This window comes from Lepidochelys kempii, chromosome 7 (genome assembly GCF_965140285.1).
Source record: "Lepidochelys kempii isolate rLepKem1 chromosome 7, rLepKem1.hap1, whole genome shotgun sequence".
Lineage (NCBI taxonomy): Eukaryota > Metazoa > Chordata > Testudines > Cheloniidae > Lepidochelys > Lepidochelys kempii.
The window spans coordinates 12127285-12143506 of record NC_136386.1 but is presented as its reverse complement, the minus strand read 5'-3'; the positions used below and the strand labels follow the sequence as shown (position 1 = coordinate 12143506).

General features: G+C 41.7%; 1 protein-coding gene across 5 annotated transcripts in view; it reads left to right on the top strand.

Annotated features, from left to right (window-relative positions):
- The window catches only part of CNTN3 (contactin 3), a 261889-nt gene that overhangs the window by 232059 nt on the left and 13608 nt on the right, over positions 1–16222 (top strand). For all 5 annotated transcript variants that reach the window (XM_073351137.2, XM_073351139.2, XM_073351135.2 and 2 more), the window contains 6 exons: positions 6103–6220; positions 7588–7746; positions 7843–7992; positions 9912–9982; positions 10817–11051; positions 11251–11366. In XM_073351137.2, the coding sequence (XP_073207238.1) occupies positions 6103–6220; positions 7588–7746; positions 7843–7992; positions 9912–9982; positions 10817–11051; positions 11251–11366 (849 nt within the window). The remainder of the gene's footprint in view (positions 1–6102; positions 6221–7587; positions 7747–7842; positions 7993–9911; positions 9983–10816; positions 11052–11250; positions 11367–16222) is intronic.

Genomic DNA, 16222 nt, shown 5'->3' with positions numbered 1-16222 from the left:
AGTATTTTCAAGGTATCCCAGAATGATTTATGTGAAATTTCAGGACTTTGATAGCAACCTATTATTTGGGAGGTAATGTATGGAAAATATTGGAACTTATTCTACAGCACTCTATTGTTTACGACAACTAAAAAGAGGATTTGGTTTAGCCCATTCTAACTGTCATCCAGGGAGAAGTCAGACTTTTATTTAAAGTAAAATTATTCTATTTGACAATCCTCTGGGTAAATTTATGTGTAGAAGGCTTAGTACAAGATTAGTTTGTGCTGATAAATTGCAATGTTGAGAATATGTGCTGAATGCGCACTTCACATCAGGTTGTTTCTGTACTCCAGGTTGCCTTTGCATTGTTCAGTCTCAGGGTATGTCTAATCTGCTATTGGTAATGTGATTACAGCACATACAGAGGTACACAAATTAGCTTTAATCTAGCTAGCTCAGGTACCAATAGCTGTGAAGTCACAGCAACATGCACTTCAGCAATAGCCACCTAAGTACATCTGCAGGGTCCCAGGTGGGCTTATGCAGCCCATGTTGAAGCCCCTGTGTTGCCATCACTTCACTGCTATTGGTTCCCAAGCTGAGTAGGTTAAAGCTACCTTGGATATGTCTACACATATTGTAGTCATACGCCCCGGTTTGCAGTGTAGACATACCGTCAGTATATTGTGGGGAATTTCAGCCAGTGTTAACATTGTCTTGTAAATTCTTTTCCTGTAATGATTTACATCTGCATTATATTAGTGAACATAACATTACATTTATTTGTTCCTGTACAGTAAGAGGAGCTGTTAAAAACATGCTTTTAGGTTGTGTTACACAAAGAGGTTGTGGGTAGTATTGCTGGGACCAGCAATTTAAAAAATCAAAAGTAAAGGCTTGATTTTGCTCTTATTCAAGTCACCAGTGAAATTTCTTTTGACTTGAATGAAGCAGGAATAATCCCTGAGAGACAAGCCGGTAACAATATTGCAAATTTATGTAAAATTTATTTTAGAGTCTTGTATTTTAATATTGGGCAGTCTCTCTGGAAACAAATGGTCCTTGAAATAGTAGGATCAAAATACAAGTGCTAATGGTTGTGAACATAAAACAAACAACCCAAAGAGTTTCAATGTTGATTCATTCAGATTGCAGTCTCAAAGAAACCCTTAGCAAAGAGTGCTCACGTACATTTCTAAGTGACTTTGGCATACATCTGTAAGTGCAATAAGGGTTATAAAACAACAATCATCCAAAGCAGAGGCACTTCTCCTATCTCCCATACATCATTAAATCACCAGCCATGTGACCAATATAACTGAAAGGTCCCACCAGACAGGAATCCCACCCTCAGATGCATCACTCCTCTGCCTGACAAATGGGCTTTAAAGCATGCCTGGAATGTCAACAGATTTTTGTAAACAAGAAGGAAACTTCTCAAGTCCTCCAGGATGTGTCTGTTCCAAAAGGGGGCATATCTTCATTCTGTGGAAGGGCAACTTATTCAGAATAAAAGTCAGCCTGAGGAGGAAGCTAGTAACCAAATGGGAGGAAGAGGTGGTGTATTAAAAACTTTGCATAACTATTGAGAGGTGGAGAACATTTACAGATGAGTTTGACTCTTGCAACATAAAACACTTAATTCTCACCAGTGCACTCCAAACTTAGACACTCTGAAAATGCGCTGTCCATGAGGAATCTCCTATTAAAGATGCAGGTAGTCCAAAAGTCTACGGTCCTACAACCTCAGTCCTGCAGGTTGCTGAACAACTCTCCACAAGATGTGGTCCACGTCCTTTCCTCCCACTGAAGTCAATGGGAGTTGAGGACACCGCTCAGGATCAGCTCTAAATGTGGAAAGTTCGTAGAAATGCAGGACTGGAAGGGACCTCAAGAGGTAATGTAGTCCACCCCCTGAGCTGAGGCAAATTAAGTATACATAGACCATCCTGTTCTTAAACTCCGCTAAGTAACCTGTTCCAGTGCTTAACTATTCTTATAGTTAGAAAAATTTTCTTAATATCTAACCTAAATCTCCCTTGCTGTAAACTAGCAACCTTTTATGTATTTGCAGACTGTTATCATGTCCCCGCTCAGTCTTCTCTTCTGTAAACTAAATACATCTACTTTCTACCTTTCCTCACAGGTCATGTTTTCTAAGGCATTGATGGCCTAATTTCAAGGCATTACAATGGCCTAATTGGTCTGTGTGTTTTTATTAAATGTTCTAGCCATTCAGAACTACTTTACTACTCTTCTCCGTCTGGATTGTTTCTGTCTAAGGCCTGGTTGATGTCAATAATAATAATTAATAATAATAAATAATAATAATAATATATTATATTGTATTGGTATTAGAGGTTTCAGCCAAGATTAATGCAAACCCGCAGTCAAGCAGTCCTTCTCTAAAGAGCTTACAGTCTAAGTACACAAGACAAAAGGTGGGAAGAGACACAGAAGCACGGTCAAGTGAATGACTTGCCCAAAGTCACTCAGAAGATCAGTAGCAGCACCATGATTAGGACTCTCAGTCCAGAGTCCTCTCCAGTAGACCACTTTACCTCTCTAGACAATGCTGAATCTCCTGTAATAACCCTTGAATAGAGGGCCTCAAGTAGTGAACTTTTCTACCTGGTAAATGATCCATGGACAGCCTGTTTAAAATTCTTCTGCAAGTGGCAGGATTTCCAGGCTATAATCAGGTTGAGTCACGGATACCAGGTTCTGATTTTGGCTCCATGAGTATAAATCCAGCATAGTTCCTTTGGAGTCAGTTTGACCCCAGATTTACCTCCATATAACTGAGGCTAGAAACTGACTTAGAGACTCATCTCTTGGGAAGATGGGATATGCAGTGCCTTATAAGGAGTTACTCAGCAGCTAGCAAGAGGGGATGTCCCTTCTTCTGAAGAATCTTCCTCTGTGGCTGTACAAAGGAAAAGAGTGTATCCAATGAAAGATCAAACCCTAAAGCAGTACTGCAGAAATAAATTTAAGTTGCAAACCTAACACTTCCCGGTGCATTTTGAAATTACAGCTATCAGTCAAGACTCACGTCTTCCCTCTCCACAACACAGGAGGAAATCAACATAAAGCAAGTGCTTACAGCGCAGTCTGAGGAAAGACGAATGCACTGTGGATGAAATGTTCAGTTAAAAACTAAAAATAACACCAAGGGAATCTTAAAATTATGTGAATTCAGCCAAAGAGTTACAAATGTACAACTCCTTTTAAAAAAAAAAAAAAAGTACTCATGTGACATTAAATATGGAACACATACCATGGAAAGTCTGCAGAAAGAAAAAAATAGTTTTGTGATTCTCACCTACAATTTTATAATATGTAAGGACACAACAGTTTGCGGGGGGGAGAGCAAAATTGACTCTCTAAAACCAATCCACTCTTGCATTGTTGCATTCTATTTTACTCACACACCTACAGAAGAAGTTGAATTTTTTCATACCAGTTTCACATGGCTACCTTTTCTAAAAGTCTGTTATATCTAGACTATACTAGGAGTCTGCTTAGGAGTGTACCCTTCTATTAATTTAAAATGCAAACTCCACAAGTGACTAATAAGAGGTCCTTTGAGTCAGGCAACTACATTAATGTATTATAGGAGATGAGATTAGTGAATCACAAGTAAAATCATGGGAGTGACTGAGCAGGGCTGTGACAGCAGAGGGCTTACTGTGCTGCTGCAGAGGGCTTACTGTGCTGCTGCAGGGCTGATGACACCCAATCCCTGCAGGTGTAAAGGCCGAGGAAGGGGAGTCTAGTTCTCCTGGTGGAGCAAGACTGAAAGAAGGAGGAGGAACCTCCAGTTGTGGGGAAGGGCACCCCACTGCTCAATGGCTCCTGTCTTCTCGATTGTCTGAACTCCCAATTATCCAATTATTAGTCCCACCCCTGCTATTCGGACAATTGGCAGTATGCTGAATACCAAAACAACCCCTGCATTGTGTATACTCACAACCTTATGGAGACCACCAGATGTATCCGAAGAGAAGATGGAAGGAAAAGTAAGTGGAGGAGCACTGTAAGTGGATGACATTCAAGTTTCCACAATCCTGTCATCCTGATGTCCCAACTAGAGATTGAGCATACGCTTCTATTCTACACCTTGACCTTACAACCCCACAATTCTGGAACCGTATTTGATTTTTAAGTTTCAGCCCCTTTTGCATATATGTCATTCCGAGGAACCATAATTGGCATTCTGATTGCTAACATAAACTATTTGTGTTAATACATTCGCTAATATTTCCAGCACATTAATGTGGTTAACCTTACGCGTACATATTCCAGAAATCCCTTAGAAATCTGTTATTTCAAGCGTAAACAGACTTTTTGTGGATTACATGTTTATCACAAGTTACATATTGCTTAGTCATATAACCCTAAGCCAAGAACTATTGTCTAATTAACTAGGCCTCATACTTTTGCAAAGTCTGTAACAAATATTTTTATAAATGTTCTCTTTCCCCCTATTTAAATTACAGCTTTACTTGCTTTCCTAATTGGCATTTTTAACATTTCTTAACATATAAATTAGATAAACTCATTATATACAAACCTCCCAAAATCAGTTCACGAGGTCAGAGGTCAACAGAAGCATATTAGTTATAACGTGGTGAGCACGTTTTCTCCTTCTTACGGAGCGGCTGTACTTTGGAAACACTGGACATTTTGGACAGCTTGTTTATTAGTTAATAGAACATGAACCTTGCATTACATATATATATATATATATATATATATATATATATTCCCAGAAATCAATTCTGAAGCACTTAGAGGAGAGGAAAGTGATCAGGAACACTCAGCATGGATTCACCAAGGGCAAGTCATGCCTGACTAATCTAATTGCCTTCTATGATGAAATAACTGGTTCTGTGGATGAAGGGAAAGCAGTGGACATGTTGTTCCTTGACTTTAGCAAAGCTTTTGACACCGTCTCCAACAGTATTCTTGCCAGCAAGTTAAAGAAGTATGGGCTGGATGAATGGACTATAAGGTGGATAGAAAGCTGTCTAGATTGTCGGGCTCAACGGGTAGTGATCAATGGCTCCAAGTCTAGTTGGCAGCCGGTATCAAGTGGAGTGCCCCAAGGGTCGGTCTTGGGGCCAGTTTTGTTCAATATCTTCATAAATGATCTGGGGAATGGTGTGGATTGCACCCTCAGCAAGTTTGCAAATGACACTAAACTGGGAGGAGAGGTAGATACGCTGGAGGGTAGGGATAGGATACAGAGGGACCTAGACAAATTAGAGGATTGGGCCAAAAGAAATCTGATGAGGTTCAACAAGGACAAGTGTAGAGTCCTGCACTTAGGACGGAAGAATCCAATGCACCGCTACAGACTAGGGATCGAATGGCTAGGCAGCAGTTCTGCAGAAAAGGACCTAGGGGTTACAGTGGACGAGAAGCTAGATATGAGTCAACAGTGTGCCCTTGTTACCAAGAAGGCCAATGGCATTTTGGGATGTATAAGTAGGGGCATTGCCAGCAGATCGAGGGACGTGATCGTCCCCCTCTATTCGACATTGGTGAGGCCTCATCTGGAGTACTGTGTCCAGTTTTGGGCCCCACACTACAAGAAGGATGTGGAAAAATTGGAAAGAGTCCAGCGGAGGGCAACAAAAATGATTAGGGGACTGGAACACATGAGTTATGAGGAGAGGCTGAGGTAACTGGGGATGTTTAGTCTACAGAAGAGAAGAATGAGGGGGGATTTGATAGCTGCTTTCAACTACCTGAAAGGGGGTTCCAAAGAGGATGGTTCTAGACTGTTCTCAGTGGTAGCAGATGACAGAACAAGGAGTAATGGTCTCTAGTTGCAGTGGGGGAGATTTAGGTTGGATATTAGGAAAAACTTTTTCTCTAGGAGGGTGGTGAAACACTGGAATGCGTTACCTAGGAGGTGGTGGAATCTCCTTCCTTAGAAGTTTTTAAGGTCAGGCTTGACAAATCCCTGGCTGGGATGATTTAATTGAGGATCGGTCCTGCTTGGAGCAGGGGGTTGGACTAGATGACCTCCTGAGGTCCCTTCCAACCCTGATATTCTATGATTCTATGATATTAACAACTAATTATATAACAACTTTATATATTCAACAGAGTGCATCAGGAGACTTAATGATTAGAAACATCCAACTGAAACACAGTGGAAAATACGTTTGCATGGTAAAGACAGAAGTGGATAGTGTATCATCGGCAGCAGATCTGATAGTACGAGGTAAACTTTGGCTATTTTGCTGATCTTATTTTCTAATGACTTTCGTAGCTGACATTGTGAAACATAGAAGGGGCTAGATTGTGACTTGAACTATACACACATGTAAGTGAGGAAGGGAGAGTATGAATACTTCCCCCCTGCCATGTGCATTCACACACAGCCCTGCCTGGACCTCTGAATGCCCACTTACACTCTCCTTGGAGTCTGTAGGAGCGAGCGATGGGAGGAGTACTGGCTTCACACCTGCTCAGTGGGTAGTTGAGCTAGTGGGGGAGGGTAGGGGTGTAGAAACTTGCGAGTAGAAATGCAGTTGTGAATCAGTACCTCCACCAAAGGAGCAGATAGGCAATTGTGGCCCACTCCTACACCTGCCACTCCTTAGGCTCTGTCCTCTAGACACAATTTAGTCCAAATTATGGAATCTGATGGCACTGATTTTAATTCAAGATTTATTTTAGTTGTTAGAGATTGAATTGTAGCTCCATATAAACTCTCATTACCGGTTAGCCAGCTGAACTTATTGCAAGAAAAACAGCTATAATAGAGTGACGAAAATTCAAAAATCTATATTCATTCAGTGTATTTTAAAATGCACTCGACATTTTACAGTGGTGGCTGAACTGTTGAGCATTTCATCACCCCACCCCCTCGGCAAGGCCAGGTCTTCATCTTCTGTTTGTGCGGCACCTAGCACAATGGATTACTGGTCCATGATTAGGGCTCCTAAGTGCTACCACCACAATAATAATAATAATAATAATAATAATTACCTCTCCTGTTGTGTGTAGGGAGACCAGAGAGTAAGTGTGAAAAATTGGGACTGTCCCTATAAGATCAGGACATCTGGTCACCCTAGTTGTGTGTGAGGCAAAAGCAGCATCTCTTGCAGGGTCTCATAGAATCAGGATTTTCCAGCATGCTGCAAGAAGCTACCTGGGCGAATTGCTGTCCAGGGTGCTGATCTGATGTTGTGCTGAAAAATTACTGCATCATATAGAAAACAGCTTTAGATAACAAATTGGAGGAGTACAGAACCGTATTAGTAAATTAAAGGGGGACATCAAGGACTAAAGAAAAAGGCATTGCGTTTGGAAAGGTAGAGGAATCCTGCTGAACAAAAGTCCCTGAAAGAACCAATCATCTGTGTTATAGTTTTGGAATGACTATTTCAGAACTTGGTTTTCACAGCTATAAAATACCAGACAGAAGTTCAGGAAATGTGAAAACTGGTATTTTTATTGCAAGCTAAATTGTTTTATTCCTCCCACAGTGCTGGTAAAATAGGAATCAGTTGGGGCTGTATTTGAGGGTTTTGCTACCTTCACAACATACCACCAACTTCTCAGTCTGCTTTCTGATTGTATTAGGCTCCCCTGGCCCTCCTGAACATGTGAAAGTGGATGAAATAACGGATACCACAGCTCAGCTCTCTTGGCAAGAGGGTGTAGATAATCACAGCCCAGTCACTACTTACGCCATTCAGGCGAGAACACCATTTTCAGTGGGCTGGCAGAGAGTCACAACAGGTAAAACGAAAAATCTTCTTGTAATGTCTATATCCATTTGAAATGGTTGTTTAAGGGAGGGAGAAGTTTCTAATGCCCCATGATTTTATTGAATAGTCCCTGATGTCATCGATGGAAACACTTACACAGCCACGGTAGTGGATTTAAATCCTTGGGTTGAATATGAATTTCGTGTCGTTGCCAATAACAAAATTGGAGGTGGAGAACCTAGTTTACCCTCAGAAAAAGTAAGAACTGAAGAGGCAGGTTAGTGGGTTTTTCTATTTGTTTGTTTATAATTAAAATGACTTGGCTACAAAACAGCATTCAGACCTATGATCCTTTTCATACAAATTTTGAACTGTCCAATATAAAGGCACATAACTAATTTGTTTGTGATTTTTCCATGCAGCTAAACGAGTGGCCTTGCTCCACTGCTATCATCAACCAAAATCCCAGTCCATGCTACAGCATGCTGAGATCTCATTGTGTTCAGTCAGCTATGTAGAGGCTAAAGATTTCAATGGATGTAGAGGGGATTTCTTTATTTCATTAAATAAAGGAGTACAACAGTGCAAGTTTCAACATGGGGGTTGCTTCACATTTGCACTTAGTTCAACCAGAAGAAAGCATCATTTGTACTAGACCAGGGGTGGCCAACCTTTGGCTCTGGAGCAACATGCAGCTCCTCAGAGGTGAATATGCGTCTCCTTGCATAGGCGCCAACTCCGAGGTTGGAGTTACAGGCGCCAACTTTCCAGTGTGCTACAGGGTGCTCACTGCTCAACCCTTGGCTCTGCCCCAGGCCCTGGTCCTGCTCCACTCCTTCCCCCAAGGCCCTGGCCCCTTCCCCTGAGTCTGCTGTGCCCGTGCTCCTCCTTCCCCCCTCCCACTCCCCCACGCCTCCTGCACACCACAAAACAGCTGATCACGGTGGGCGGGAGGCGCAGGGATGAACGGTTCAGTGCTGATCGGCAGGTGGGAGACACTGGGGGCAGGAGGATGAGCTGACGGGGGGCTGCTGACGTATTACTGTGGCTCTTTGGCAATGCACATTGGTAAATTCTGGCTCCTTCTCAGGTGCAGGTTGGCCACCCCTGTACTAGACAGTAACCAGTTGTTTACACAGTACTTCATGGGAGCGCTGCCTTCCTCACACACTTAATGTTCTGCCCTTAGCGCTATTGAACACTCACAGCTGATGGATAACAAAGCACACAGTCTGGTGCTCACATGCTAAGATAAGGAAAACCAATTTTAATCACTACAGGATGGAATTACTAGAGAAGGTCACTAAATAGTTGCATTTTCTCTGAAGCACTGAAGTATTAAAGGAGTCTTTAGAAAAAAAAAAGAAGAAAGCAAAGCACAAGGCTAGAAAATTACTCTATCCAACAAGACCTGTTTTTAATGCTTGAGAAACACAAGGAAACTTGAGTATAAGTGAAGAGAAACTTGAGTATAAGTGAAGAGTGGGATTTTCTTTTTAATCAGCATCATAAATGTTTATAGAGTATACAAAGAGTTGGAGCATAAATTATGCACGTATGATTATCTAACAGTAATATTCTTCTGCTCAGGACATGGGAGGGAATTATTCAATAATCATCATTCTCATGAAAATCTAATGCTGTCATGCTGGCAAGGTTACTGCTAATTTCTTTATCCTGAGGTTAGGTATAGGTTGTAATTTTTTTTTTTCATTCATAGATCAAGTTAGTTTGGTTAGTTCTGTCACTTTTGCTTTTCTTCTTCCCTTTTGATCTTGGTGCACCTGGTACATATAAGACATGTGTCCCAAGAGAATATGTTGATGAATTCCAATAAGGTGGTAGTTACACTAAGTAAGAGCATTGCACAAGTGGTCTATGTCGCGTACCCAGCATGATGGCTTGTAGCATGTCTCAAGTTGTTCGGGGGCTCTTAAATTTTAAACCACAAATGTGACATAGGGTGCAATCCTACAGATCAGTGAGCTCCTCCTGTAAGTTCTGTGCCAAGCAAAATGAGTGCAGGAAGTACTTGGTGCTTTCTTTCACAACGGTGGAGAAACAACTGCCCTGTTTTGAGCAACAAAATTGAGTAAAACTCTGAGTTCCCTTCAAAGCATAGATTAGTGTCATACAATGTCATCTGTTTAGTATGTGTCTATATGTTTATCTAAACTATGTGTTTCTTCTTCACAGTTCCTGAAATAGCTCCATCTGAAGTAAGTGGGGGAGGAGGCAGCAGGTCTGAACTTGTCATAACATGGGATGTAAGTTTTCTGGCAAGAGATATTCTTCCAAGAATAACTCTTTTCATTCAAATTCCCATTCAGAGATCAGCCCCCTTGCATTCAGCAGCATCTCATCTAGGACATATGAGTGTGGTAACGTTCTATAATGTGAGCAATGCATATTTCCTTCCCGCTTTCACTTCCATTAGTTACTGTCCTAGAACAGAATCAACAGAAAATATAGTTAACATGCCTGAGACTACTTCTGGCTTAGCACAAATGTTAAGAGAAGTGTAGAAATATTGTTGAAGAGTCAAGCAGAAGAAGTATGCCTTTAATTTTGTCCACTCCCAGTGGCATTCTGGAGCTTCTCCTTGATTCTGCTAGTTTTGGACTTCCCAGGCTGGCATATAAGAGTAAAGAAGACAGTTGGGTAACACTTTATATTAAGGGTTTCATTTATAAATTGTTTATAAAAGGTTAATAAATGTTATAAACACATTACATTCATAAGAACTATGTGTTATAGATGGTTCTCACTTCAGTAGATGTTAAATAGTTATAACCCATAGTAATAAGCAAGTGTTGTCCTCATGAACTTATTAATTTTTCATACAAATATCAATTAATCATTTTAATCCTTTATAAAAAAATTATAAATGGAACCTTAATATAAAATGTGACCAACATTTTTTAAAATATTTACTCAGTGTCTGTCAATCCAATTTACTTAGTGAAAAACAAGCAACGTTACTAACAATATATTCTGTTGTTAAAGGCAGTCTTACAGTACAAATTGTGAGGTGGCCTCAGGGGAGCACTCTTTAATATACCGTACATAGCCCATGAACTTGTATCCTTGTTTTTGCACAGCCTGTTCCTGAGGAATTACAAAACGGTGAAGGATTTGGATATGTTGTTGCTTTTCGACCTCTTGGCATTACAACATGGATACAGACTGTAGTCACATCTCCTGATACTCCAAGATATGTCTTTAGAAATGAAAGCATCCTGCCATTTTCACCGTATGAAGTCAAAGTTGGTGTATATAATAATAAAGGAGAAGGACCATTTAGCCCAGTAACCACAGTGTTTTCTGCTGAAGAGGGTATGTGTTTGAATCATCTCTTGAATGGTTTTCTTAATGTGTGTTTGATATGATAATATTACAACAGCTGAATGAATATTTGCTTAGCAGATATCATTAAGGCCATTTTCAAAAGCCGTGCTGACATTTTTATTTTCCTCTTTACCTTTTACCATTCCTGTTTACTATTGTTCTCTTATATTTTTATTTTCAAATACAGAGCCTACCATAGCACCTTCTGGTGTCTCTGCAAAAAGCTTGTCATCTTCAGTAATTGAAGTTTCCTGGAATGCCATTCCTTGGAAAATGAGTAGTGGACGGTTACTGGGTTATGAGGTAAATCCTTTTAACTATGCTCCCTCCAGTAAGGTAGCATGACCATAATTATGTTTTATTTCCTAATCATTGATTTGTGGCTTAGCAGTCATGCACTATGTTCAAATAATAATAAGAAGAATATAGCAGTAGGAATATATTACCGATCACCTGACCAGGATGGTGATTGTGGAATGCTCAGGAAGATTAGATAGGGTCTAGAAATAGAAAACTCAATAATAATGGGAGGGGGATTTCGGCTATATGGACTGGGTACATGTCACCTCAGGGTGGGATGCAGACATAAATTTTCTAGACACCATTAATGACTAATACTTGGATCAGCTAGTCCTGCAACCCACAAGGGGAAAGGCAATTCTTAATTTAGTCCTAAGTGGAGCACAGGATCTGGTCCAAGAGGTGTATATAGCTGAACAATTTGGTAATAGTGACCATAATGTAATGAAATTAAACATCCTTGTGGTGACGGGAACCAAAGAAGCCCACTACCATAGCATTTAACTTTAGAAAGGGGAACTACACAAAAATGAGGAAGCTAGTTAAACGGAATTTAAAAGGAACAGTCACGAGTGAAATGCCTGGAAGCTGTATGAAACCTTTTTAAAACACACCAGAATGGAGGCTCAAATTAAATGTATACCCCAACTTTTTTAAAAAATAGTAAGAGGACCAAAAAAAAATGCCACCATGGCTAAACAGACTAAAAGAGGCAAAAAGGTTAGAGACAAAAAGAAATCCTTTAAAAATTGGAAGTCAGATCCTACTGAGGAAAATAGAGAGGAGCTAAATTCTTGCAAGTCAAGTGTAAAAGTATAATTACACAGGCCAAAAGAGAATTTGAAGAGCAACTAGCAAGACTCAAAAACTAATAACAAAAAAAAATTTAAGTACATCCAAAGCGGGAAGCCTGCCAAACAAGTGGTGGGGCCACTGGATGATCAAGGTACTAAAGGAGCACACAAAGAAGACAAGGCCATTGTGGAGAAGCTAAATGAATTCTTGCATTGGTCATCACTGAGGGGGATCTGAGGGAGATTCCCACACCTGAGCTTATTCTTTTTAGGTGACAAATCTGAGGAACTGGTCCAGATTCAGGTGCTGATGGAGAAGTTTTAAAAAGTTATAAGTCACCAGCAACTTATTCAGCCAAGAGTTCTGAAGGAAATCAAATATGAAATTGCAGATCCACTAACCGTGTTATGTAAACTATCACTTAAATCAGCTTCTGTACCAGATGACTAGAGGATAGCTAATGTGATGCCAATTTTTTAAAAAGGCTGTAGAGGCGATCCTGGCAATTATTGGCCGGTAAACCTAACTTCAATACCAGGCAAATTGGTTGAAATGATAGTAAAGAACAGAAGTATCAGACACGTAGGTGAACATGATTTTTTGGAGAAGAGTCAACATGGCTTTCTCAAAGGGAAATCGTGCCTCACCCATCTATTAGAATTCTTTGAGGGGGGCAACAAAGATGTGTACATAGGTGATCCAGTGGATATAGTGTACTTGGACTTTCAGAAAGCCTTTGACACCATCCCTCAGCTAAGGCTCTTAAGCAAAGTAAGTAGTTATGGGATAAGAGGAAATGTCCTCTCATGGTTAAGTAGCTAATTAAAAGACAGGAAACAAAGGGTTGGAATAAATGGTCAGAATGGAAAGAAGTAAATAGCAGTGTCCCTCAGGGATCTGTACTGAGAGCAGTGCTGTTCAATGTGTTCGTAAATGATCTGGAAAAAGGGGTAAACAGTGAGGTGGCAAAATTTGAAGACAATACAAAATTACTCAATAGTAAAGCAGACTGCGAAGAGCTACAAAAGGATCTCACAAAACTGGGTGACAGGGCAACAAAATGGCAGATGAAATTCAATGTTGATAAATGCAAAGTAGCGCACACTGGAAAACATAATCCCAACTATATATACAAAATGATTGGGTCTAAATGAGCTGTTACCACTCAAGAAAGAGATCTTGGCATCATTGTGGATGATTCTCTGAAAACAACCGCTGAACGTGCATCGGCAGTCAAAAAAGCGAACAAAATGTTATGAGCTATTAGGAAAGGTTTAGATAATAAGATAGTAAATATCATAATACCACTATATCAATCCATGGTACGCCCACACCTTCAATATTTCATGCACTTCTGATCACCCCATCTCAAAAATTATATTTTAGAAATGGAAAAGGTACAGAGAAGGGCAGCAAAAATGATTAAGGGTATGGAACAGCTTCCATGTGAGGAGAGGTTAAGAAGACTGGGACTATTCAGCTTGGAAAAGAAACAACTAAGTGCGGGAGGGTATGATAAAGGTCTATAAAATCATGACTGGGGTGAAGAAAGTCAATAAATAAATGCTATGTACCTCTTCAAATAAACAAGATCCAGGAGTCACCTAAGGAAATTAATAGCAATAGGTTTAAAGCAAACAAAAGGAAGTACTTCTTAACAAAACCCACAGTTAACCTGTAGAGCTGATTGCAGGGGATGTTGTGAAGGCCAAAACTATAACTAGATAATTAGATAGGTTGGTGTAGGATAGGTCTATCAATGGCTGTTAGCCAAGATGGTGAGAGTTGCAACCACATGCTGTAGGTGTCCCGAAGCCTCGGACTGCCAGAAGCTGGGAGTGGACGACCGGGAATGGATCACTCAATAATTGCCCTGTCCTGTTCATTCCCTCTGAAGCAGCTGGCATTGGCCATTGTCGGAAGACAAGATACTGGGCTAGATGGACCATTGGTCTGACCCAGTAAGGCCATCCTTATGTCTGAAATCTGCTTTTTCATTAACAGCTCTTTATTTGAAAATGATTAACTCAAGTATCCTGTGGTTTCTTCCCTCCACCTAGATCTCTGAGGGGAAGGTGCCTAAGAAGCATTTTATTCAAAGCCAGAATACATTAGGGTTTACTTTATGCTTCTGTGTCTAAATGGGCACATGCTATCATCACATATAATCTTGGTATTGGGAATGCAAGAACAAAATAGTCACCGATTTTTGTGCAGACCTTGTGCATTGTCTTATTTGCTGCACTACACCAGACCAGTTACTACAAGCTCACAAAAACTGCAGCCAGAATGAGAACTTCTGGCAGTCCATACTTGTTGGTGTTGCATACCTCCCTGCCTTGATATTTGCTGCACCTCCTGCTGATCACAGAATGCTCGTCTAGCCAAGACAAACTTCTAGTTACTAAAGCTCTTCAAATGTGGGTCTGGCTTCAGCTGTATATATCTGATTATATGCCTACTGCTTTGGAGAGGAATATATAAAATGGCAGGTACGTATCATCTTTATTTAAACTGACATTGAAATTTGAGTACAAAATAAACCAGGCCCAAAATCCGTTTGAAATATTATAGGGGATATAGCTTGCTGAGTCTTCAAGGTAGAGAGCAGCTGATTGGCTGCGGACCCAAGTTTCACAGCAGAGCTGTCCTTTCATTTTTTTGCCGTTATCTAGCTGCCCAGTTTGGTAGTCCAGCCTATCTGAGATGGCCATCCTATTCAAGCAGAAACGGGGAGGCTGGTCTGTTTCAGAGAGAGACAAGATGACCCACATAATCATCTTGCCAATAATGAGGACTATGGCCCTCCCAAACTCATGCTGACAAAGGATTTTTACTATACTGTGCTGTGTGTGATTCAGTATTAGAACAAAGATATCTGTATAGTGTGTAAATGTATATATGTAATGAGATTCAAAGTGCAGAGATCCTGGGGGCCAGAACCTGATCCTTCTTCTCACTGCTAATGCAATGGTCCAGAAGTACCAGTCAGCTAAAGAGCTAGCTTAACTATGTCCCTGAGAATTCCCCAGCATGTGATATGCATACAAGATACTCCTGTGGCAATTCTGCGCCACTGCACAGGCACAGAATTTATGTCCCCCGCAGATGTCTTTGTTTCCCTGCACAAAAATGACTTTCTGATGGGAAAGCAAAGGGAATCCACAAAAGCGGTCATGCGACTCTCCCCAGAAGTATGTTTCAGGTGCCCAGGGCATGCAGCAGAGAGGTAAATCACTGTGGTGCAGGAGGCGGTACTGGGGAAGGCCCAGCTGGTGGCTCCTACCCTGCATCGGGCTCAGCTGCTAGTCCTGGATGGGCAGGGGAGGATGGTACTTCCTCTTACCCTGCACGGCATCCGGGGCCAGGTCAGACCTACCCCCAGATTTCTCCCACGGCTGTAGGAAGCTCTGCAAACTCCCCTCCCCCACCGTGCTTCCTGCAGCCATTGCTCCTCAGCTGCAGGGGAGAAAAATCTCTGTACAGGGAGCTGCTCCCCCATCCGTCCAACCCCCGTGCATCCAGACCCTCTCATACCCAGACTATCACACCAAGCCTCAACCCCCCACAACCAAATCCCCCCCCAACATGCCCCACTGCCCCTGCAGCTGGACCACCCCGACAAGCCACCCACACCCAGATCCCCTCCACACACACTGAGCCGCAACCAGCTCCACCTGAATCCCAACCCCACTGAGCCCCATTCCCCCAGCATCTGGATCCCCCCACTGAGTCTCTCACACCCAGACCCCCCTGCTGAGCTCTGTCTCTCCAGCACACAGACGCAGACCCCACCTGCTGAGCCTCATCCACTTACATCTGGACCCCCCATGAAGAGTCCCATTACCGTTGCACCCATAACCCACCAACAAGCCCCTGTGCATCCAGATCCCCCCCGCACCCAGATCCCCCACTGAGCCGGCCACACCCAGATTGCCACACACAGAACCCTCTCAACTCAACCTGGATTCTCCCCCACACTAAGCCTCTCCACACTTGGATCCTGCCTTGCTGAGCCTGCCTGCCCACACCTGGTGCACTTGACACAGAGGGTCAGGGCTCTG